The sequence below is a fragment of the Acromyrmex echinatior genome, chromosome 17 (genome assembly GCF_024713525.1).
Source record: "Acromyrmex echinatior isolate Ae372 chromosome 17, ASM2471352v2, whole genome shotgun sequence".
In the NCBI taxonomy this organism is placed as follows: domain Eukaryota; kingdom Metazoa; phylum Arthropoda; class Insecta; order Hymenoptera; family Formicidae; genus Acromyrmex; species Acromyrmex echinatior.
This window is the reverse complement of record NC_141868.1, coordinates 1,114,177-1,141,613: the sequence shown is the minus strand read 5'-3', so window position 1 is coordinate 1,141,613 and position 27,437 is coordinate 1,114,177. Positions and strand designations below refer to the sequence as shown.

Below are 27,437 nucleotides of genomic sequence, written 5' to 3'. Positions count from 1 at the left end.
TAAAATTAAAAAGTTATTTAAATAATCTGTCTAATGTAATAAAATCTCTTTTATCTAGTTTTCTAAAAATAAACATTATTAATTACAGTAAAATCATTAAAATAAAAAAAAAATATTTATACAATGATAATCAAGAAAATTTTAAAATTAAAAACCGATCTTTTATCTTCTTATCAATCTTCCTTTATCGATATGATTTTATATAGATATACATAAATTTCGAGAGAATACCTTTTCAACAGAAATTTTACCACGATAAATGCGTCTGATTCGGTTCTTTTTCAGTCGAAAGTAATTCAGTGATCGAGGCGTTGAAGTACCGCGACGGATGAAATCCCGGGGGTGAGGAGGGACAGGAGAATTGGGAGGGAGATCTTGGCAAAGAGCCGTTCGCCATTCTTCCAGATGGCTATTCAGCTACATGTTAAATGGTGGTATCCCCTCACATCCCCTTACGCCCGGGACTCATCATTTGTCTCATTTTGCATCCCGCGACGTTCTCTTTTCGTAACCATTTCGCAATGAAGAACTGTTCTCTGTCTTTCTCATTCTCACTCTCTTTCCTCCCTCCTCCCCCCCCCTCTGCCGTCCCTCCGGACACGGTGGCCATCTTGCCACCCTTTTCTACGTTCCTATTGTTACTTGCCCGTCATTGTCTCCCGTCGACGTAACTTGCTCGACTGGCACACGTTCGCGTTCTCCGTTTGCGTCAGAAGCGGAAACGTTGGGGGCACGTCTGCTCTTGTTCCGCGTTCCGCTCGGCAAAAGAGAGAAAAACGGAAAAATTCATGAAAATTGCGGTGAGGTGGAACTATACGTTTAATATATAGTCGACAATAACTTAAATGTTTGATTAATTACTAGAGAATGAAACTATTGTGTGTTATGTGATTATATTGAATGATATTGCACTATAGTAAAATAATATTTCACAATAAGTAGAATAAATTTTTTTCAATTGAAAATTTGTATTAAGAATATATTCTACGTATTCTTAATTAGTAATTCTTACACAGTAATTAAATAAATTTAATCTTTCACCGTTTATGCAGTTATTGCCGTTACTATTCCCTTTCATATATGAAATAACATCGAGTAGCCACACACGCAAAACTGGCATGATCGACGTACGAATAAGGGGAAAATTCACGAATGAATTACATGGCGCCAACCGAACGTTTGGAATTCTCGTTTATCAAATATGTGACGTCTTTAGCCGCTTAAATTAAACGAGCCCGTTGTAACTACTCCGAATACGAACATTTATCTTCGTACGGTAACCGGTCCCCCTGTTTTCCGACGTGCCTTTAGATGCCCTTTGCGATACTCGTTTTTCGTCAAACTGTATTCCTTCTTTCATTTGCACAATCCTTAATGATGCCGATATTCATCTTATTTAAAGAGATGCAAAGAAATGCTGAGAGGACCTTAATATTAATCATAAAGCCTACTTTATAGTCGAGACATAATGCGAGAGACTTTATTGGATAAAATTCTATTTATAATTTTACGTGCCGTGTATTTCAAATTTTAATATAAGACAAAGTGTTTCAGAATTGCCAGAAAGTGTTTAAAAAATTTAAGGGGAGTTTCCCTCCAGATCAAAACAAGTAAAAAGTTTTTATAAATGTGTCACTTTCTTACTTTAAAAATGACGCAACTCAAAGAATTAAGTTTTCCCAGGAAAAAGAAGAAAAACTACTTGACAGAAAATTAATTGACTAATCAAATAATATCGGTAAAAAGAATATATTTTTAACTTGATGAAATGTCATATTTGTCATTTTCATTTCATAACTCTTCAAAAATTATCCTTGTAATGATTTTAATGATTTTCTTTTAAATCACGATGTCACTTATGCTGAACAGGTCCCCTTGGGATCTCACGCGATTCTCAATATTTTTGGCAATTATCAGCAATTCACATTTCCGTATCACGTATACGCTTAACATCAGGTGAATACTCGGAATTTTATTCAAATTAATAACAGAGGAACCAACGCTTGACATTCGTTACGGCTTCTTCCAGCTTTCGGAGATCAAAGACTTAGTTTAATTAGAAGCAGTCTCTATATCTCTTGTAGGAAAAGCGCCGAGGTGCTTCAAAGCGCGGCCATAATCCGTGCGTTAACGAGTCTGGTGCACTAAAATCGTTACTTTGACGCATCGCAATTATTTATTGTAACGATGAGAGTCTGCTAAATTGGCTTCTTGCAATCTATGACGAAAGACATCCTGTGATCAAAGCGCGTATTTACTTTAATCAATCACGAGATCGCTAACTGCATTTATTATTTTAACTATAACGCGAATCTGGATGTCATGCGAATGTCTATATTTATTAAGTAACAAACAGTGGGGAATAAATATGTCAGTTGGAGGATTAAAACAGAAGGATTTTATAATTTTTCCCTAATAGTTTGAAATTAATTTTCAAATAACAATTAATTAATAATAAAATAGATTATTACAAAAATAATTCATTATGTTATTTCTTCCGTGCGATTTTGTAAAATATATTTTTGATGAGTTAATCATCGGATCTTAAACATTATACTTCGCATAATACATCTATTTTGACATTAACTTAGACTTTAAAACAATATTAAAAATAATATCAAATTTTGATCAATATTTTGTTTCTCAACAAAAAATACGTGTTAATTATGTATAGCTTATTTTTATGCTGAAAGAGATATGCTTTTCAAAACCATCAATTTTTAGAAACTCTGCTTTGAATTTTTTATGTAATAACATATCGTGAATATCACTATAAAAAATTTAAATATTTGTTAAATATATATAGGCGAATATGAATTCTATTTTGTTGTTTATGTATAATTTTGATATGACGTATTACAAATACTTAAACTTATTAGTTATATTTAACGTTAAAAAATTACGTTGATGTAAAAGATTTTTATTTTCCAATATTCAAATGATGATTCTTGTATATTTTACTTCGTAAAATAAAAGAAAAAGTAGTAACTTATTCAAATTTATAAAATTTCTTAAAAATCAAGTCCTTAATTTTTCAAAATGGTGGTAATGAAATTTTTTAACTTTACATTTATTTTCAGAAGTTGAAAATAAAAATTATAATTTAGATTGTGCAACAACGTAAACTATGTGTAATTGAGAATTAAGTTGCGTTCACTATCAGTGACTATGCAATGAAGATGTTACAATGGACCGAAACAAGAATTTTATTGTCCTATGAAGCGAGGCTCCAAACATGAAACGAGCTGTTTCCACGAAAGCAATCTTTAAGTAAAAAGTTGAAGCACCACGAGCCAGAGGTCAATAATTTCGGGGAAGATGCAATGCGATGCGAGAGACGCGACACCAGGCAAAGTGGCACTTCTGCGAAATCGGAGCTGCTACGCTCGTGTGACAGTGCCGTGCCGTGTCGCGTCTTCTGAAATTTCACGCTAAAGTGTAAGATGCTGTAAGCTGGAACGCGGACGAGCGGAGATACATTAGCGCGAACGTGACGCGGACGAATTGATCGAGTTTGTCGGCGAAATTACGGCGGCGATAACGAGAACTTTTAAATGTATATCCTCATCCAGACGTTCTCTGTTTTGCAATCACGCCTGTCTCCTCTTTCTCTTGCAAAGATTCTTTTGCGAAGTAAAAGTTTCGTAATTCGATTCTAATTTGAAAGCTGCAGCAGCTTGCTATTGACTGTAAAATTAAGGAAATAAAAATGGAAATGTTTTTTCATTCTTCAGAAATTGCACGATATTTTATTCGATCTTTACGCTTTTTGCTTATTCTGTATAAGAAAAGATTGACACACAAATACAGCTTGACCATGAATATAAAACTTTTGTAGATTTTTCTTAGAACCATTTTCTTAGAAAAAGCAATAATAAGGTCAAAATTAAACTAACAAAGTATTAAAATTGTTGTGAAAAGAAATATTATTTTTTAATAAAACTAGTTTCCAATTTAGTTTTAGTTAGAATAAATGTTTACTTCAATTTGGGGGAGCTACTTTATACTTTTTTATGGTCAAGACTGTAAATAATAATTATATTAGTTAAATTTTTAAACATTTTACAAATTTTTAATAATTTTTTGCAAGAAAAGAAAACACTTTTTTTTAAATATATTATAATACAGGGTGGGCCATCTATTGGTACGTTTTTAAAAATGCGATCAAATGAGCATACATTGATATTTTTTATTAATTTTTTTTTGTTGTGAAGCTAAAAGTATCCGCGTCAAGAATGAAAAACGATTTCGTTCATGTGGCTCCCTCTACTGGCCTTACAGTATGCCATTCGGTCACCCCAATTATTAATGACATTTTGGACTACCTCGGCGCCAATTTCACTCAAAACAGTCGTAATATTGTTTTTCAAAGCTGGAATTGTCTCACACTTTGGGCCACAGCCTCAATATTCTCGGGTGTGCGCACTGTCCGAGCTCTGGGACCACTTCTGTCATCCACTAACATCCCTTTCTCACGAACTTTCCTCACCAATTTGCGTATAGCTCCTTCGGTGGGTGCTCTATCACGACCCATATTTCTTTTCAAAATTCGTACAGTTTCGGCGACACAGCACTGACTTTGAAAATAAGTTTTTAAAATTTCAAAACGCTCTTCAAGAGAAAACATGTTGTTTCGTGCCGCGGACGGTATGACTAATAAACTGTCAAAATTTCGGGTCTGTAGCTCGTTCGGTGTTGCCATACGACGAAATTCAAAAACGTACCAATAGATGGCCCACCCTGTATATTGCATTGAATTTGAATCTGCCTGAAAAATTCCATTTTTTTCGAAACAGTTTGGGTGCAAGTGATGAGCAAGATGAACATTTTATAAATCAAAATTTTATGATGATTGATAACTTATTAATTTCTTTTGGTTTTTTGATTTTATTTTATATCAATGTCTCTTACGTTTTTTTGAAATCATCATTGGCATGGAACCATATTGAATTTATTTTTGAACGAGAATTTTCGCCTGTTTTATGCAGGAATGTAAAAAATTCAATTTTTAAATTACTTATATCGCTGAGAATAGCCCAAAATATTCGAGTTTTTGAAGCAAGCTAAATATATTTATGTTTAATTTTTATTAACTATTTGTTGAATTTGCGTACCAAGTGCTGTACTCTCTTGAGGGCAAGTTTTCCTAATATTTTTATTCTCTTTCAAAAACTAGGCCAATTTTCACTCTAAGAAATTTGAGAGTACTTAAGAAAAAAATCATAAGATTTGAAAAATATAGCTAGCTTCTAAATAGACCTAATCTTTTAAATGTTTATCAATTTATGACAGTGTTATTGCGACGCATCTTTCTTTGTTTCACATGCGGATCATGAAACCTTGTCAATAAATATCCAACATTGTTAAATATCAAAGAAGCAATGGTACATAACTTAAACCTTTAAGTTAAACAATATTTTGTTATTTTTAACTTTCATGTGTACCAAAATATAAATTAATTCATTTCTATGCTTAGTTTCAAACTAAGCAACGTTCATATTAACGTATGCTCTTAGTAAATAATAAATTTACGTTCTTTTTAGTTAAATTAACAATATACAGAATAAAAACAATGGCGACTCTTATTGTGGCAGATCGAATATCGATAAGCAATACCGCGTACTGATATGATATAGCGAGATGGGGGGAGGGGGATGCGAGAATCCAGGAGGAGAAATGGCGACAGAGACACGAGTGTAACACTGTAAAGTGCGAGTAATAATAAACCGTTGATTATATTCAGAAACCTGAACATTGTGAGTCACCATTCCTTTATTCCGTATATATTATATATTATATAATATAAGTCTCCTACATTATTTAAAACAATTCACATTGGCTATAATTTGACATTATGAATTTAACAGTAAAGACATAAAATTCTTAACATAAAAATAAAAAGGGCATTTTACGTATTTAAGTATTTAAGTATTTAAGTATCGATGTTAGAACGATAAATATGCATGCATAAGAATTAATGAAAAAAACAATGATATTTATCATGTAATAATATCCTACTATGAAGCGGAATTATGTTACGAATCACAATCGTGGCGATTTACGCGACAATCGAACATGTCGCTATTCGCACGGACGAGTACAAACTGCAAATAGCAATCGGTGTACGAATGGCGTTTAAAGTAGCGTGTAATAAAATAAATCGAACGCACGGTGATTAATTCACGGCGGGTTATTATAGCGGTATGGGCGTGTGAAGGGACGTGTGGGGGTTGGGCGACCTACCCTTGCCGTAAATAACAATAAAACTCTATTAATGTGGTAGCGCTGATAGTTACCCCGGCCTGGCGTCGAGCCAGGAACATACCGCGTCGGCTATTCACCCCGCGAAATACATGCCGTCCCTACCTCTCGGAGGGTGGATGATGGCTTACGCCCGCGCGCGCGCGCCCAAGCATGGATGCGGGGAGGTTGCACTCGCATACCGATCCTACACCCGTATGTAATGCAGAACGGTTATGCGGCATTACGCACCGGGATAGGCACTCCGAAACTGGGCAATGGCGCCGTATCGCCGACCGGTCGCTCGTCAAATTGTCTCAATTGATCCGGAGCGAACAAGGAGATGCTTGTGGTCAATGATGTAACACATCCTTGATGTAAACGTCTTTCTCCTCTTAGACGAGCATTTTGTTGTTTCGTAAAGATCACATGTTGTATTTGAACATATAAGTACCACATTCATCCTGTGGTGAAGAAATAACAGGCATTGAGCAGCAAGAAAAAATTATTTATTTTAGCATAAAGTATCATGTCTGGTATTCCATCGGGAATTTAGAGATATTATTTAGGGATCCTGTATACATTCAGGGTTGGAAACGTTGCTTTATAAAAACAACGCATTATCGCACTTTTTATAAGAAACAAACTCGTTATCGTAATTCATTATTAATTTCTAAAAGTAACGTATTACTATTTTTGTTAACGTATTAGGTGTTGGAATTAATTCGTAGCGTTTTTTAATGAAAGAATGTTATTTATTTCACATGAGCATTAAAAAATACATTAATGAAAGTACTTCCCATCACTTGTAAAACGCTACGAATTAATTCCAACACCTAATAATATTAAAGTAATAATGTGTTACGTTTTTTGTTATCCTCTTGAGCGAGCGTTTGTTTTTCCTCGATTGCTATCAAATCGAAGTGGAAAAGATATGTTGCCTATTCAAAAAGAAACTTTCGTCTACTTCATCCTCGAGACAGTCCGGCGCGACGTTATGCAATTTTGGAAAGTCTCGGCGATTTTTCTTCACGTACTTTCAAGCTTAATCGCATTCTTAACTACTATATATCTTTAACAAATTTTAAGTCTCTCATACAAAATCATATCTACGCGACAAGATTCACAATTTAAAAGTCTTTATAGCGCAGAAAGCCTTAACTTTTTAAACATTACAAACGACTTTTAAACATTACGAAAAAACGACTAGCCACACAAATATTATTATATTGTACAGTTGAAAGATTTGTGTTAAATTGATATTTAATATTTTTCGTGTTAAGATAACACAATTTATGAATTATTTATAAACAAATAATGTAAAAACAATGTAATCTTAAAACATAAATTCTAAGATAATTAATTACATGCCTCAAATGCTTCACTTGAATCTTTCTATTAAATTATTTTATAAAAGATGAATACATTAAAATGCAACACAAACATTATGTAAAATTTGATCTAAACAATTTAGATATAAACAGTAGGAGTATGTTTCTTAAAATATAATTAACATTATAATATCTTAAATTAACACGTATATTATCCTTTTATTTATTTATTTTAGAATTAACATTTGTAATGATATTAGTTTTTTATATTATTTGTTTACTTATTCATAAATTGTACAATACTTTTGTACTAAGAAATATTAAATATCAATTTAGAACAAAATATTTAAATAATCATGTCATGTTAAATTAACATTAGGATATATATAAAAAAATTAACACAAGTTTTAAGTCGTGTTTTTAACACAAGGACCGACGCAAATACAAAATGTTTTGTACTGTTTATATATTAGGTGTTGGAATTAATTCGTAGCGTTTTACAAGTGATGGGAAGTACTTTCATTAATGTATTTTTTAATGCTCATGTGAAATAAATAACATTCTTTCATTAAAAAACGCTACGAATTAATTCCAACACCTAATACATACATATATTTGTATATTTTTATAGAAACAATTGTGTTTGTCAATTTTCATTTAAATGCTGCTTTTTAAATTGGATTATTTGGTAATTCAAACACTTCCAAAAATCTTTGCACTTAATATAATCTTTATTGGAAGCATTTGCAGCTTTTATTTTTGTTTCAGTCCCTTAGGAGATTAACCTTATAGAACAAAATTCTTTCAAAATTTACATTCGTGAAATATATTTTGGAATGCGATGTCGTGATCGATTCGCGGAGTTTACTGAAACGCCAAAAATCATGTCTTGCGAGACTTCTTGATTTCCAGTCGCTTTGGGAGCAATGCGCTTTATTACGGTTAAACAGGCTGACCGAGCAGTATATTACCGCAGGACGGGTCTGATTTATTGCTAGGCAAGTCTGCCAGCCCACTGCCCAATATCCATACCCGGTCCCATCGGCGAACAACGCTGGCGTCCCTATTCCCTCATCGCCGCGTCGACGCGTAGCTTTTCTCCTCGCCGACCGAAACTATTAATTCCCATCTCCCGCGGCGACCAACGCCGCATAATTCGATTCTACGGTATTACCACACGACGACGGAACTGCGAGACGACGCGCGATTGCATTGTGGCGTGCACAAGCCGAGAGTTTCGAGCTTTACGCTCCGAAACCTTGAGTTACAGAAGCGCTAAAAGTGAGCGTAATTTCGTCAAACTGTTCCGGCAGCCGTCCAACGGTCTCTCAATTTCGCGCAAAATGATTTATTTACCCAAAACTACGGAAAGTTAATTATAATAATTTAGTTTCGACTAATCGAAAATTCTAATTAATTTAACTAATTCATTTTTAACAATATTAAATAACAGGATTGGCAAAAGATATTTTTTTTTTTAGAACAAAATGTTATGTTTTTAAAACACGTTTTTAACTTCATATTTTAAACATTATAAAAAAGAAGCATGTTTAAAACATATTTAAAACATGATTTTTTACCAACTCTATTAAACAATTTACAATTTTTGGCAAAATCAAGAATACTATTCCATTTATAATTTTATGTGCGCAGTGCGATGCGATACAAAGAATAATTGTCTATTAAAATACTGTCTATTAATTTATATTAAAAGAATTAATTATTATAGAATTAATTATATCCAACATAAAAACTTATATACATATAAATAAAAATATATTAAATTTCAAAATGAAAATTTTCATGATCGAGATTATCTAAATTCTTCAAATACGATTAGGATAAAAAATTATATAAATTGTTAAACATTTGAAGATAAGATAATCTTGTGCCAGCACATGATAAATAAAATGTTTGCTTATATATATATATATTTGTATTTGTATTTGTTAACAAAAATAACGGGTTTCTTCTACAATATATATCCAGTGCTTAAATTTTATTCTATCCACTTTCTCGTTACAAAATAACAATTATTCAACATCTTCCCATTCTAGTTATCTTGATTGTCATATTTATCCAAAATTCCGTATTTTCTTTTCAGATTTACAGATTTTACCGAACTTTTTTTCGTTAAATAATTCCCGCGGTTGTGAACGCACGCGAATGCGGCTCATCGTATCCGAATGCTTGAAGTCGAGCTCGCGTGGAAACAAGAGGAGCCGCAGCAACCGACAGGAATCACGCCATGAAATTGCCGCGAGATCGAGACTTAAATGTCGGAACAGGTCGATAGGCGGGCTGCTGCGCGCCGTTTCCCGGTATGCCCCATTTACCCCGATAGCTACGAATACGTGTGTATTATAGCGCTGCTTCGAAACATCCCGCGGTGGTCGCCCTCCACTTGAAAACGACAATCCCTCGCGATGTAACGACTTGCGTTCCTGCGGAAGCGCAGGCTACAACCGCGCCGAGGACGAGGAGTGAGTGGAGCAAAGGATTAAGAACGGAGGATTGCAGGAATTTTATAAAACGTAGAGTATAGACATCGTCTTCAGCATAGAAAACGTATTCGATATTTCTCGCGGTTCACCTCGAGTTTTTTCTTCTCTTCGTGGAATATATTTGAATTATAGACGCGACTATTCTTCGTTAGAACTGAACGTACTCTTGTCTCTTATCCTTTTTATAACTTAGGATGCGTTTCGTAGCTATCGACGTTTATCACGTAATTGTAATGAGTTGATTGAAGAACCAGGAAAATGTGTCGAAAACGAAATAATTAATTTATTACTCAAATTGAAGTACAAATACTAAATTGAGGTATAAATTAAGAAATTGTAGTGTCTTACTCTTCTTGGAGCTTAATGAATTAATAAATCTTTTTGCATATCATTTTTTTTAGAACAAATTCAGGCACGTTTTATAATATCGTATTCCGACAAGAAAAATATTGATTTATGGTTTTGAGTCTTGACACAAGTTAAAAACATCCTCGCTTTGGAAAGTCGAATGCCTCTTGGCACGCAAGCAACATTTACGAAACTCCATTCCAGCAATACATAACTTTGTGTAAACATTTTTGGTATTAAATCTTCGTATTGATGAAAATCCATTCAAGGGCATTCATTTGACATCATTTGGAATATTTCTGCCAAAATTTATGGCAATCGGGCGTTGAACGTTTTCGGAAGTTCATCCTAATTGTTTATATTAAATGATTCTTATAATTATACACCTAATGATTCTTGTAATTATAAAGATTCTAAATCTCTCTCTCTCTCTTTCTTTCTCTCTTTGTTAAACGGTAAAACATATAAAGCATGAACACAGCACAACTCAAACTAAAATAACATTTTAATTTTATTTTTATTTAACTATTTTTAATTTAGAAACATTAATGAATATCAATATTAATCCATTTTACGGAATGCGTACCGAAATTAAAAATATGACTCGGAAAGAGGCAACATTGTGTACGGAATCTTAAGTGGAAGAAATTGCGACGGATAAATCGCGATATTCATGATAGATATCGTCCCGTTTGCTAATAAAAATGTTTTTGATCGATTATTCTTACGTTTACAATCTTTATTCATAACTTGATGCGCTTGAAAAAAATAGTAATGTCAAAAAATAGTAAATGTCATACTTTAGCACCCTAATAAAGGGTGCTATAAATTGCTATCGAGAATGGGATTGCTATTTCAAGAATGGGATTGCAATAGATGAATAGCTGCTGCTATTACTGTTTTTTCCTTCCCCGAGAAACGCGATATAGAAGCTAAAACATTTAAAAATAGCACATTGAAAATGCGTAGCGTTGCGAATGCATAAATGAATGGCGGAGACACTTCCTCATCCTTAATGACGATCTAATTCGAGTCTTCATGTTTCCTCTTCTTGTTTCAGGATCTCCGCACCGTTCCAAGTGGTCGCCGCGATCCTGATCCTTGCCGCAACGGTATCAGCTATGATCGGCCATTGTTATTCCGATCATAGGACCCTCGTAGCCTGCGGACTTTTCCTTCTAAGCGGTAAATACGTTATCGAACTTCCCTAACTACGTATTGTTCTTTGAATTCTGCATCGAGTTTTTTTTTCATATAATGTTAAAAGTTTCTCTTTGTTCATGCAATTGTTGTTTTAATAGAATTTTTAATTGAAGTATTAATTAATGATTATAATGATTTTTTTATTAAAGAATAGATAAAAATGGAATTCATGGAATTATTTCATAAAACACAAAATTACAAAAACTTAAAACACAAAATTTTTCACAAATGAAATCTTTTAATTTTTTGCTCTATTTGAAAATCTTCTTATAAACTAAACATTTAATATTTAATTTTAAGTATATTAAGTAATGATTAAAATTTAAATTGAAATATTAACCCATAAGTGTACAATTAATCATTCTTCGTGCTCCCTCGCATTGTATAACTAGTCAAACAAAGACGAGTGGACTCTTACTCAACCCGATCAGTGTGCATTGTCTGCGTGGCGAGGAATCCGCTATTGTTAAAGTCTACGTGATCTAAGGTCCACATGCCGTTTATGCCATACGAGTCGCGCGATTCTCGAGGTGATCAACGGCCATTGTTGGTTCCTCACTGGCGAAGATGTGTACTCGATACACATCCGAGGATCAATCAACTCCGTGACCAGAGGACAAGCTATTTCTTAAAATAAACAGTAGAGAAGAAAGTATCATATTTCTTCCATACCATTTTTCTCATCTTTTATTATTTTGTTTTCAAATTAAATCTGGAAAAATTGTCCAATTAAAGAATTTTTGAATTTTTAAAAAAATTTTTAAATAAATTGCTACATTTTAGATATTTTTAAATTAAGAACAAATTTTTAGATTTTTAGAAATCGAAAAAATATTAAATGTAAATAAATTATAGAGGACAAGGTGGTATTATGGCACCCTATTTACATTTTGTACAATAACTTTGTTAATAATCAATATTTAAATTTAAAACTTAACAATTACATTTATCAAAATGTTGTTCCATCGATTCTAAACTTAAAGTTATAAAATATTTATTACTTAGGACGCTATTTATAAAAATGTGACATTGCATAATGGCTCGAAGAGAAACAAGAGAGGTAATATGGCTTTCCACTAAAATAAATATAAGTTTTTGTTTAAAAACAGTATTTAAGAAATTACAAAATTCACAGAAGAGCAAAATATTGTGTGCGTGCAATGTGTGTGTGTGTGTGTGTGTGTGTGTGTGTGTGTGTGTGTGTGTGTGTGTGTGTAGAATGTATGTACACATAACTCCTTCCATATATACATATATACATATAGACTGCTCAGTACTAAGTCTATATACATGTAATATAAACTATAGATTAACACTACAATCGATTTGTGAAATAATTATTTTGGTATGAAAAACCTCCATCAACAATCAGCACGCTTAGGGTAGCATATAACAAAATATAAACATTAGCAAACATGAGTAAAATCCTCTACTATTGTTTAACTTTGCATAACTCGAAATGTATATAAGCTAAATAAAATGTCGAATAATAAAGAACACAACCAAACATAAAAATGTTCGTGTGAATACATTCAATCTTAAAAAAAATGAGGAAGTATGTGTAATTAAATGTTAAAGCGTACCTTAACAAGATTTCAAAATATTTAAAAAAAAATGCATTATAATAAATGCTGACTATTGTTTATTGGCATATTAGCGTCACGGTGTGGTCGAGTTATTAAGCAAATAATTCCATAAGTAATCATTAGAATTCGCCACTTAATAACAGAGATATTAAGACAAGAAATTAACATTATGTCTGCACTATATGATATTACCTTATCTTCTATAATAAATTTCATTTTGTTAATTTGATTACGTGACTTGTTTTAGTTTATTTGTCTTCTCATCATTTACATTCAGTTTTAAATGTTAAACATTTCTATCGGTCTTGTAATAACGATCCATTATGTAGGAACGCATTGAATAACACGCGATTTGCCTTTACTTTCTCGATAACTCAATTCTCGAGGGTGATGTCTCTATTCACAGTGAGATGCACACGTTCGTGCTGCAAAAGGGGTGGAAATGATCTATCTGCCTTTGTAGTTATAGGAATCCTGCGGATTACGGCTGAAATCGGGATGCGCAACGATCTAAACGCCAAGAAACGCGACACCTTCCCATTTCCAATCCTTTCAGAACGTCGCCACGATTCTCTCCTCTCACCCTGTATATTTTACCTTTTCCTTTTTCCTTTTTCTCATCCGGCAGGTGAATCGATATCACGCGCATGATTCAAACGAAATCGAAATTCGGGCAAGAATGACACGGGAATCGAATAGACGATGATATCGTCATAGAGTTCAAATTGATTTCTTCTACGGCGAGAAAGAGGAGAGATAGCAGGAGGGTTCAACATTTTAATAAAAACCGCCTGTGTTTTTGTGGTTTTGTGTCGTTGGCGTCGATAAAGAATAACGTTGCATATATGAGACTAAAGTGGCGTCACGTGGACTATATCACTTTCTTCCCTCCAGGAAACCGAACGCGAAAACATTATTTCAAAATATTGTAAATATTTTCTTGCAACTCTTTTTTTCATGCCAAACATGTCATTAATTGTACATCCAAAACGCCTACAGCACTTTAATCCCCTTAAACATTTTTCAAAAACAATGTCTTTTATTAATTTTTCCAATAATTCCTTGTGATTTTTATTGATAGATGATTTTAGATATTTTGAATAGCTCTAAACATTAATCCAAATTTTGGAACCGCATATTATTATTGACAGGTAACATTTCAGATGCGGTCCAAAAGATAATAAGCAAATAATGGATCGCCATTTTTTACTGAAACTATTGTCTTTTATAAAAATTTTTTTATTGTAAGTATCGTCTTTCATTATAAGTAAAAAAACCAAGGAATTAGTTAACTCAATACTATTATACATTTCAATGCTATGGTATAATATATACGTATACATGTCTGTTCTTTAAAACTTAAATTAATTAATCTGCAAAATTCAAAATTAATTTCCAAATTTATCTCAATTTTAATTTTAAAGTGAACGTGCTACAAATATGCACTTGTTTAAGGTTAATGGCGTATTTTGGAGATTAAATGGAATTAAAAAATTAAGAAACATAAAAAACTGTTGTTTAAGAAAAATAAGTGTGAAGTTTCGCGTGAAATCTGTTACGTGTTAAACGTAAACAAAGTATATCAATTTGTCATAGTTCTCTGTCGGAATCATTTCTGATATGACGTGGAGCAGGAGAATTATTCCAAGTGCTTTAAAATAATCTCTTACGCAAACGCGCTTATGCAAATCCCCGTTACGCTGGCGCTGCCAAGTGCACCGAGTTACAATCGTGGATGCGACATGTAATCTATGACGAGTCTTATTGGTTCTCAAGATCGCTAACTTGTTATTACATGATGTCTGAGAAATTTAAATCCCGATTTTATAGATAGCGTTTTCCATTTCCATTTCCGATTACATGTGCATTTTCGACCGTACAAGTACGTGGGTAAAAGTATTATACATTTATCTTATGTAACTTCTATCTAATCAATATGTTATATTTTGGTTAACTTATTATTCTAATTGCGTTCAACTGGAAATCGGTAGCAAAAAATGCTCCTTCTATTGGCAGTTAATTGTTATCATACCGATAGATAACTCGTTTGTTAGATGCGTATGTCGATTATGATATGTTATTATTATGTCGGGAAAAAAAATATTTGAAGAGCTTTGTTGAGATGTATTATTTAAATATTCACCATAATATAATAAAACATCAAAAATATAAATTAAAATATAAATGGTAAATAAAATAAACATTTTTATTCAGTAAATACTATCGCAATTTTATATGGATATATCAGTTTTTTTAAATTCACTTCTATACACTATGTGGTAATAGTGTTATAACTAAAAAATATATGTTTAAAAAAATATTCAAGCAGTATCAACTAAAAATTACTGTAAGTTAAATTATGATAATTGCACTTGTTAGCTACTTGTTTCTCTCAATATTGGAATATTTTCTTACTCAAAATTCCTATAAAAGTATCATATTGGTACATATATTGTATGCAGTAGTTCCGAAAATATCAAATTTTTGTTTGACGAACGACTATTGCATTGAGATATCTCGCTATACATATTATTGTGCAATATTAATTATTCAGAGAAACGATCGCATTATTTTGTGAAATAATAATGTGACGACAAGGAGTGATTCATGCCGCTGCCTACCGCCTCAAGCCTCGTCGAATTGCGAATGACAACACAGTTGTTTGCATAGCAGAACACTTTGTACGCCCCAAAAATACATAAGTATTGAAAATCAATTATAACAGAAATATTTAACGTTATTAACTTTATTATGGAATAAATTCGTTACCAATATTTTGTTTGTTAGATTTGATATTGAACAAATATCGTATACATTAAATATGATATTCTTATTTAAAAAATGGGATTTACCTTGCTTTGGCCAATTAATAATAGCAATTTATTTTGTATCTCTTATTTGTTTTTTTACGAGAGATTATTATCTATGCTAATTATATCATAATTTATCGGGTCTCTACAAATAAGATCTCGATGTAATATTAGTGTGTGCTTTCTTTGATAGAAATTAAAAGACTTGAAGAAAAAACCTCGAAAGGCTTCAATTAAAATTCTGTCAGCATTTCAAATTCATGTTTATAAAAGTCCAATTAGAAATTCTGTTCAAATTGCAGTGAAAATCATTCAAAATATTAGATGCTTTCATGTTTTCCGTTCCATCCGTAGATTACGAGAAATAAAGAGAAAAAAAGAGCAAAAAAGAGAGATGGAGAGAATTTATTATACATTTTTTACATTTAGTAATTGCTATTTTCTTCAAGAGAACTTTGTAATATGAGGTACTTAAAAAAGATTTCAAACGAGCGAGCTTCGTATCGTGGCGGTATTTCCAAAGGCTTTTTTTAATAGCGCTTAAGAAGGATAAAGAGTCCTTTAATAAAAGAAGCTTGTCTATGCGAGAATCTCACAAAATGTTGCATATAAAACTGACACGAATAAAATTGAGAATTGATTTTTGGGAAAACTTGATTTCTCTCTGTATAGGTCAATTTGATGGAAATAGGACAACTCTTGTAAATCAAGCGCAACAGTTGTAAAAATTTATTCTCTCTTACTCTCTCTCTTGTTTTGTATACATATCATGTTTGTGATATATAATAATAATATTATAATTTATCTTATGAGTTTAAGAAAAAAAATTATGTTCTCTCAATCATTGTTTGATTCTTGTTTACTAAGAATATTAGAATTCATCCAGACAAACTAGCAGCAGTATAAACGTGTGCATAAAGAAAATTACATTTTGCATGGATCCTTATGATAAAATGGAAAATGTTTTTTAGCGAATTGGATGCATTCAGTGCGCACTAGTATATATTAAAGCCGTCGTACACAACTTGACATAAAAATATGTATTTAATATAAATATAAAAACGGATTAAACCATGAAATCCTCAATACACTTTATTACGCTGTTAAATAAAATCTGTATTTTGTATTTCGAAATATTTGCATTTTACTTTTACACAAATTAATGTACAGTAGTTTTAATATACATTAGTCCGCGTAACGCGTTCAATCAAATTTATTATTAAATAAAAAATGAATAAATGAGTTATGAGGTAATTAGATCTGTAGAGAACAAGATTAAAATTTCTTAGAGAATTTGGCAAAAATATTATTTGTAAAAGAATTAAAAACGTGTTCATAGAAACGTATATTATAGCACAACAAAGTGTGATATAGATTATATAATACATGAAATAAATACCTTATCAAGTACCTAAATTGAAAAATTATCAAATTGATGATTCATTAATTAATTCATTAACAAATGTGAAAAGAACATCTGCGAACAATAATATGAGTAATAAAAACAAAAGTGTAAAAATAGAAAGTCGTCAACAACGCGCTGATTCATATTAGCTTTCCTCCTTCGAATGATATTGATTCCAAAATACCTTTCGCAGAATGAGTGCCTACGGTAAAACTTTCGCACGTATTTTTGCATAATTGAACATTCTTTTCGCGTGAGAGACGAGAGGTGAGAAAGAGGCGCAGAAGGAACCATGGATAGTATGACTCCCAAGTTGCAAAAGATAATGGAGAGAAAGAGAGAGAAATAGAAGTGGGAGAGAGTGAGAGAAATCGCAGAATGGAGATAGCTTCGTTCATTCGCCCGTGTGTCTACAACGCGATAAAATTCTCGGCAGATTTTCAAGCACCCTCCCCTCTTCTCTGTACCACTCCGGCATACAGTCGCCGTATCCAGGACGAAGCAATTTCGGAGCGGACTTTGGAATCGCACTCGAGGGGCATGATTGTACCTGTACTACGTTTAGACATGTGCTGCGCATACGTGGCAGCCTGAGGCCTTTCTACTCCCTCTAGTGTTTAGAAACGAAGAAATTTGCATGAATCAGAAATTTTTATAGTACTATTCCATTAAATGCGAAGCGCTTAAAAGTTATATTTCAATGGTAGAAAAAATTTATTTGGAAAAAATAATTGAGTTTTGGTTTATAAAATTTAAGTATAATAGTTCAGATATGTATGTGCGTAAATAAACAAAGCGATTTCTCTTTTATATACATTGTGACCGTAATCTTGACAACAGCTGACTTCGTCGCTTTTCTGTGATCACAATTCGACAGCCAATGATTTTACTCTGATACTCGAAGCTTCTCTCAGTAGCTACTTACTGAATTATCGCGAATTCTCTCTTGATTTGACGCCAGGTACGAGTGAGTGTGCTGCTCTTTGTGACTTCTCTAAATCTCGATTAATTATTCTCGATATTTCTTTAATGCGACGGACAATCGACTGTTGAGTCCCGCATGGACAGCAGGGATGGGTGATTCGGAACGAAAGTGAATCGGAAGGCGAGAGAACAAATAAGAATTACTTCTCTTTAATAATAAGAGAATGGAAAACATATTATACATTTAATATTGATAAGGAACACGATTATAAGCATCTACTCAAGTACGCAATTTACCGTAGTGAATAATTCGTCTCGGCACGAATATGAGCTCGAAAGTTAATATACAATAATTGAGTCGCGTAGCACAAAATAATACAAGGAACGTGAACAAGAAACGTGATTATCGTGAGAGTTATTCCAAATTTATCAATCAAAGTTTACAGCAACATGGTTTTCCATCAGGCGTCGTACAATGATTTTCTCTACTCTACACGAAATGCAACTCAAATAGCGGTGTATTAGGTGTTGGAATTAATTCGTAGCGTTTTACAAGTGATGGGAAGTACTTTCATTAATGTATTTTTTAATGCTCATGTGAAATAAATAACATTCTTTCATTAAAAACGCTACGAATTAATTCCAACACCTAATACAATGCAAGATGGCGAGTTAACATACAATCACACTAACGAGACGCGACGACTTCGCTGTGGCGACAGGGTGGTAAGCTTTACACGAACTGAATATAAAAATCTATGTGATTCGAGTGAACGACAAGCGATAGCAAAAAGATTAATTATTCGCGATAGCCCCCTGTACGGACTGCAGCTTTTCAGCTCGAATTCAGCATGTGCTATTCGCCCGAGATCACGTTGTTGGAGATCGGCGGCCTTACAGAATTTCTATGCTTGTCTCACCGGCAATTCGTCCCTTTCGGTTCTTCCATTAGCTCTCTTCGGTTCGGCTTCACTCTAAGGCTCTGTAACGGACTTGCACGGATGCTCGCATCAAACAATCTATTCCACTCGTGCCACAACACAAGTGATTTCGGCAGGCCCCGGGGGGGGGGGGGGGAAGATGTACAGGCCGAGCTGCTTTTCGGGAGCGAAAAGCCTCCCGGTGCTTGATTGGCCAATAGCAGCGCCACTCGACCCTGCGAATCGCGTAGGCTCGTGGCAACGACGTAGCTTCCCGCGTCTTGGCGCGAAATCCGAATTTCGCTCGGGTCGTCTTCTCGCCCGGAATTCTTCTCTTGTCTCGCACGGAGCTCTTCCTGCCTTGGGCAGTTCTTTCGGTTCGAGCCCGCGTCCACCGTGATCCTCTCATGGGACGTTCTAGCTGGTTGTTCTCTTGAGAAACTACCTCATCCTGACGTCTCGAGACATCCTTTATTCTCTAGCGGCAACTTTTTTCACGTATGTTTTTCGCTGAAGAACGTTAGAAAACTAACATAATAATTTATTATCATTTTAACGATTATGTTTTGTTCTATGGTTTCTTCAATAAATTTAATTTGAATATTGAGAGATATTCTTGAAAATTTGCGTACCTTGAACAGCGCTTATTCCTTCGAGCCCTTTTATCTCTGTTACTTTTAAGTTAAGATAATCGTAACATTCAAATTTTTGAAATAAAAAAGAAATTACCTTGTTTATTCACACATCTCAACTATTTTTATGCATTTTCATAAAATATGCATATATTTTTTTATAAAGCAAAGTCTAACTAATAGCTTTACGTCATTATTAATAATATAAATTATTAATGCTTCTGGATGTTAAATTCAGATTGTTAAGAGATCAATAATAAAGCATTATAATAGGCATTAGTCCAATAATTATTTTATGTCTTCAAGACACGAAAATTTCAAAATTTTTAACTGAAACAGTTAAAGCCAGCAACTGGTGTATTATACAAAAATTAATTAAAGAATAAACTTTGTGAAATGAAAGATATTAAAGAACTAATTCGACAATAAAAGTCTTCGAGAACAAAACAAATTTTTCATTGTTCCTAATTATACAAAAGTGTTAAAAAATTCTAATATACTTATCAAAACTTTAATAACGAGTTTTTAGATCACAGAAGTCAGATTGTATTTTACATATTTTTTTATAGAATTAAATTTATTTATCAAAATTCACAAAAATATCGATGATGCGTTTAAAAATTCTAATTGCCGGCGGAGGATTAATCTATATTTCGGATTAATATCCGGCGTATATTATTATAATTAAAACTAAAGAGATCGAAAAAAAAATAATTTTTAAAAATTATAACTTATTTGTTTTCTGCATTTTTGACAGAAACGTGATCGTGCTGAACTTGAGCATGAACTTTAGCATCAAAATGTATTAATTATAATTATCCTCAATTAATGCATAATTTTCATCATAGCTAATGTCATCCTCGTCGTTAGAATATTCTCCATCTTTCCCAGAATAGAAGCGTGAAGCGATTTGTATAGATTCATCATTATTCCAGGTTGAAAGTTCGGTGGCAGGAATCAATTTTGACATAGTAATGTTGTGTCGATGGCCCCATTTTGGATTTCGCTCAAACTTTGCGCAGAAAACACGGCGACCCTTACGGTCCATCTCTTCGATTATATCAAGACCCCTATGATCAATGATACAATTAATTAATGATTGATGGGAAACCAATCTCGGCGTATAACAAACAATTTCAATTCAATTATAACTTAACATAAATTAATCGATAACAATTACATGAATATAATGTGTTTTGTCAAATGGAATTTTAATAAAGCGAGTATAGCGAAAAATATGCAAAATTATCAATATTATGGTCATGTTGATCCGATAACATTAATCAACAAATAAAAATGTTTTACGTAAACGTATATAAATAAGATCTCGATTTTATTCACTGAATACAAAAATATTAATAAAAATTCTGTAGCACGTATTTTTTGTTATTGAAATATTTATCAAGATGTCATTCTTATTATAAATATCTACTTTATTTTTTATACATAACAATATATACAGCACATATGAGCAGCTTAACTTTTATTTCGATTTTCAATTTGACAACTAAAGTAAGTTTAAGCTTTTTTCAAAGTTATAAGCGATCTACTTTGTAATTTAATTTCCTAATTTCAAAATAAATAAAAAAGTTTACTTGTTGTCATAGATCTATGGGAAGGACTTCCCACATTTAAATTTTCAAATTATTTTTATTACATAAAAATGACTTGCTACGACTTTTTGAATATCAGATATAAAAAATAGAATTAATAAGAAATCATAAAATATATGTTTTATCGATATTACTGAAATTTTGTTGATTAGCAGAATTGATAAAAAGAACGTATCATTAATTATAAATATTTTAATATTTATTCAAATATAAATTTGCTAAAAAATTATGTTAAATAGCAAATGATAAAAACAATAATATAAAAAAACTTATTTCATTGTACTTACTCATTTATACACTTCTGGGGATCGTAAAAGGTACGAAAGCACTGCTTGCATGTACTGAAATATATTCTTCTCACGGCGTATGGATAAAGGCCGCGTATTTGCGTCAAACAGTTGTGAAATTGCAACTCGCACTCGCACAATGAGCTGCAAAAAGTCGAAAAGGAAAATTCACTCGTGCGCTTAACATAATTGTATTGTACCTTCCTACCTTCTACAAATGTATTTGTTATGCAGTCTATATCTTGTACTTTTTGGTCTTATGTAGTCTTCACAACTATCATGAGTTCGACAACAGTCATCCATTTCTGTGTACATGCCCAGATCAGAATCCTTGCGAGCGATATTTCCTCGGCCACACCAAAGAGTGCCTAAAGATTGTGAACAAAAAGGCGTATAATTTATGACAACAAATAAAGAAATAATAATTTAATAAATAATTAATAATTTATAATTAGTTGTCAAAAAAATATTTTTATATAGTACAAGTAAAATATAAATTACAAGTTTCATTTTTGTAATGTATCAATTAATTTAATTGTATACAAACTAACCTTTAATATACACGATTGGATCATTAATTCGTGTTTATTTACTTTGTTTATATCCTTTTCTTTTTATTTATATCCTTTTTTTTTATTTTCAATTAATTCTCGTTTATATTGCAAGGCTTTTATAAAATATTTTATAAAATATTATAAAATATATATTATAAAATATTTTTAAAAATGGAATTTAAATGATAATTTTGTACTAAAATGTTGATTATTCCTATTATATAAAGATCAAAATGTTCCAAAAAATCAAATTTAAAATAATTTAAAATCGTGAATATTCGTACTTTGTAAATATTTTATTAAAATAAATAGATATTTTTTTTACATTTAGCTTAACAAACTGTTTGAACATTTCCCATAAAATAAAAATAGTCGTTAAAAAATTATTTATGAAATATAAAATAAAAATATAATAAATATTAAAGCAATAATGCCTTGTAATTTAGATTTTGTTAGATTTGTTAAGTTAAATATAATGTTTTAATGTATTAAATTTTAACAAAGATAAAAAAGTACTATATTATTTTTTAAGTATTTAGCTACTTTTACACAGTAAAATAAAAATTATACATTTGCTTGCCGTTTAAGTAAATAAAAAGAAATATAAACAATTAAGTATTTATTATAAATGTTAAAAAAATTAATATTCTTAGAACAATTAAAACTAATAAGTACATAAAAAAAATTACCTGGAAGAATTCCATGTCGAAGATTTGTGACTTGTTTTAATGCGTATAAACCTCGTAAATAATCTTTCACACTGTGACCTTCCGTTACACCGTTATTATTAGCGAATAGCGCGAGCATGTAAAATGAGATCAAACTAATTACGTAAATCCCCCTCATTTCATGCTAATTAATATAATTTATTAACAACGACGGGAATTGCAAATTAAACTTCAAACGTTCAGTTCTATAGTAAATGTAATATACGGAAGAGATTTTCGTAACGCGTTCTGTGATTGACTTATACCGGAATTGCGCTTGTTATCATCACGCGACAAAACGAAACTGTTGACCCGCTAAAAATACGTATTACGACATTTATATGTATTAGCGTATACGTGTGAGACTTGTGCACCGCACATTTCCTGCATGTGCGTTTCCTCACCACCAGCTTCCTCGCGATACGAATTTAATATCTAAATTAACCAAACTTTAAACACACTCACTTTTCAACGCATAACGATTAGCATTACGTTTAGTAATAATTACATTATATAGTAACGCGTAAAGTAATTTTATACTTTTATTTGTATTAAATTATTCATGTAAAATATCGCATTTATAAATTTCTATATTTATAATATGCTATTGTCAAATTGCGTTATGTTATAAATTATGAATTAAAAGTTAAAATAAAAAATTTAATTTAATTTTTACTCCATTAATAATTCTAATAACTTTTAGTGAATTTCATTTATTAATAATTAAACAAGAAGAAAATAATCAATCAAAGCCTGCGAGTGCGGTTTTACCGAGTGTTTTAGTAAGACTGTCAAGTCAGCAGATCAACGAGTTTCGGTTCGCCCTGAATCCTCTCTTCTTTATTCAAGACATGACATCTAAACTGGAAATAAAAACAACGTACGTGTATGCCAAAGAGAAACAGATTCCTGAAAGGTGGAATTACAGATAGGCAATATTTTTAGAAAGGACAAGGAATAATCGTCGTAAGACACAAATCAAGGCCTTAAACTCAAAATTGTTGTCATTGAACGATATCACTGTGTAAATTTAAATCGCGATTTAATCTCTTGATGCATAACATCTCAGACGTTTACAACGGGAAGATTTCTCAACCAAAACATAAACATCAAATCAAAATGTGATAAATAGTACGATTTTTTATTACTAAATGTTATAAATCATCTTTTTTTATAATTTTGAAGAAATCTTTTGTTTATAACATTGTCTTCCCAAAAATTATAACATTGTCTAAAAATTTATTATTTTTTTTATTATGTAATAATAACATCATATTATGTTATGTACTAATTCTTTATTTATATAATACAAGAATATTTTTTATTTCAGAGACAATTGATTCTGAACTCTCTTATGCAAGACTCTACTTATATTTAATTTAATTGGTTTTGGAATTTTCTAATAGTTTTTTCTGAATTTTATTTTTATAAAACAGAATTGTCAAATATAATTTCCGACGTATTTAATACTAAATGTTAAAAATGATAGTCTGATTCGAGTTTCCCAAAAAGAGATTACCCGAATCTAAAGTAGCCGTAAATGTAATTAATGAATTTATAAAAGTAACATTGTTAAGACTGAAGACAAGAAGAAAATATATCACAGGAAATTTTCTCCCCCCGAAAGTTAAGAGAATTGAAATAAAATGAGATGGCGGACGTCTTCTTGGATTTCTGGCGAAGCTTTTTAGAGCTTTCTCTACATTATTTCAACTGGCCGAGATCGACCCCTCTCTGCCGATCTCTCGAAGTCTCTTTCACTCGACTGCGCATTCCTTTTAACGATTTCATTCTTCTCGGCCGCGACATCCGCTTTCGTTTCACGTTCTACTCTCGTTCTTCAAGGTTTCTGCCTACCGTCTATCCTGATATCCTCCTAAGAATCCTCTCGAAAATCGCAAGCGAGTAATTACTTAATAGCGTAGTAATTAACTTGTATGTTCTCTATGTGATGGTAAACTCTAACAAATCGCGTTATAAAATACAATGCATTGTCATAATTAAAAAGAGATAATACTGAAGGAAACAATATCGATAAAAAAAATTGACATTGAGCAATTTAACTAGCGCGGAAATTGCGCGTGCAGAATGATTAACGATTACGAAAAGAACTCTCGCGGCAGAAAGAGAGGAAGGAAGTCGCTTGCGTTTCCTCGCCGATGGGCGCGGAAGGTGGTTTGCGTTTGTACTGCACCACAAAAGGTTTGACGTAGGTATGCGTGCGCGTGCTCTACCCAGCCTAGGTTAATGCAGCATTACGAGATGCGCATTACGAGTAGTGTTCGTCGTGAGCGAAGGAGCGAATGCAAGACCAGCAGTCACTGATGTACGCAGCTCCGCCTGCCGAAGAGCAAAAGGCAAGATGAAAATGTTGGCGAGCTAAAAAGCGAAGGATCATCTCTTTCCGCTCTGTACCGACTGATGGAAAACGTCCACTGCGATTTTTCCCAGTCAAATGTTTTAAACGACGTTGAATATATTTTAATTTTGTCGTTCTTTTATCATGAGATAAAATATGTTTTAAAAGTACAATATTTGTCCCGCGTGTAGGAGTTAGTTTCCAAATATGCTTGTCCGTAAGATACCAGAAATTTTTTAAATAAAATTCCCTTATATTTTCATAGGGGAGATGACTATTGTCAATTTTATATTTCTCTCAAATATATAAAATAAATTTTCATGGTTTCCAGATATTTCCACTGAAAAAGATGTGAAACAATTCAATAATTTTGTTTTCTCATTTTCAGCGAAGCTTTCCGAAAGTGAGTCATATATTATTGGATTTAGATTATGATTTAATTTTGTAGAAAGTGATCGATCTAAAATTAATATACAAATATGTTTTATATATTTTGACATAAATCTTTTCCTGATAATCGAATTACAAAAAATATTTCAGGATTAATGAGTAATGAATCTTCATTAAGTAAATTATGTGCGAAACGAGCGTTAAGTAATTAAGCTGCTGGAAATTGCTCCTCTTCAAATATTATCTTAAGATAATTGTCGGTCGTTGTCGAAAACTAATTATTGTTCACAAAATACATTTTACGACATATTACTTGTAAGAAAATTGTCGGAACTATCTTTTATCGATTTTGATAGGTTTTGGATATGTTATAAAATATCAAAAAATATTACACTCATATTTTTTTATGTGCTTATCTTGAGGTTCGAAATAACCTCTCGAAAATAACGGATTTTCTCATTTTCAGCAAATATCTTCGAAATTATGAAGTATATAATACAATGTCTTATACAAAAGATTTATTTCCTATTTAATAATGGCACAATCGTATTTTTAAAAAATATCAAAAATAAAAAAAAATTCGTTACTTTTAAGGAGTTATTTTGATCACTAAATTTTGATAAGCAGATAAAATATATAAGGCTAATATTTCTTTTGCTTTGCAACATATTCAAAGCATATCAAGATCGAAAACATTACTGTAAATAGTTTCAGTTATTAGCATGTTTCCTTTAATAGCAATCTAAATATACTTGAAATAATATTTTGATTTCATTTCTTTTTATATTTAATCTTTTCTTCTTGCATCATTTTTTTGCATAGAAATACATGCACATATTTTGATTAATTATTTCAAAAATTTTACATAAAACAATATTAATAGACTGCATAAAAACACTACTAAAGGAGTGACGATCGAATTTGATTGATATCGACATAGTATAAATTTTTTAAATTCCAAATAAAAAAAGTCGATAATAAAGTGACATCTTTTTTTAATTTCTTACATTATTATTCTCTTTCACTCAAACGCAAACATTTGTTCTTATCTAACATATTGTAACGCCATCTTTTGCAAGAGCACCTACTGCTAGACACAATTACTGCTTTGTTTACCATTCTGAATCTTCATTCAGTATTCATATACACGTAATTTGCAGATCAATATAAATTTTTTTTTAAGCTTTCAATCTTAGTTCTGTAAACTCGGTATTGTTTGTGCACGTAATACGCCAGGTGCTGTACTGTCCATATAAACTATAAAACTTTTGTATTAAGGAAACATTTTCGTCAAGTGACAGCTCTACGAGTGAAAAAATGTAGGTTTTAACTTTTTTCTGGATTTTAGCATAAAGTTCACTACAGCACCTTCCAATTTTGCGTCTATTTTAATCCTATAAAACGATTTTCAATTCCGTTCAGTAAATTCAGAGATTTTTATTGATCTGCAATGTTTCATAAAAAATATTAGCAGGCTACGTAAAAACATTATTAAGATGATTTCAACAATGACTCCTTTTCTGTCGTTTTTCAATAGTAATAATAATTTGTTATTTTCTTTTTTCATCATCTTTCACTTCCTAGTAGAGGTAAGGAGGTGGCTAACTGCTTGGTTCGCGTTGCT

General features: G+C 31.9%; 2 protein-coding genes across 6 annotated transcripts in view; one reads left to right on the top strand and one right to left on the bottom strand.

Moving 5' to 3' along the window:
- LOC105152082 (uncharacterized) overlaps window positions 1–27,437 on the top strand; it is a 124,040-nt gene that overhangs the window by 71,323 nt on the left and 25,280 nt on the right. For all 5 annotated transcript variants that reach the window (XM_011066147.2, XM_011066144.2, XM_087415227.1 and 2 more), the window contains exon 4: window positions 11,484–11,608. In XM_011066147.2, coding sequence (XP_011064449.1) covers window positions 11,484–11,608 — 125 coding nt within the window. The remainder of the gene's footprint in view (window positions 1–11,483; window positions 11,609–27,437) is intronic.
- LOC105152084 (Phospholipase A2) lies at window positions 20,462–23,370 on the bottom strand. The gene is made up of 4 exons (XM_011066150.2): window positions 23,047–23,370; window positions 22,012–22,171; window positions 21,804–21,947; window positions 20,462–20,973 (listed from the first exon to the last, which is right to left on the bottom strand). The coding sequence occupies exons 1-4, from the start codon at window positions 23,201–23,203 to the stop codon at window positions 20,709–20,711; spliced, it is 726 nt and encodes a 241-aa protein (XP_011064452.2). The 5' UTR covers window positions 23,204–23,370; the 3' UTR covers window positions 20,462–20,708.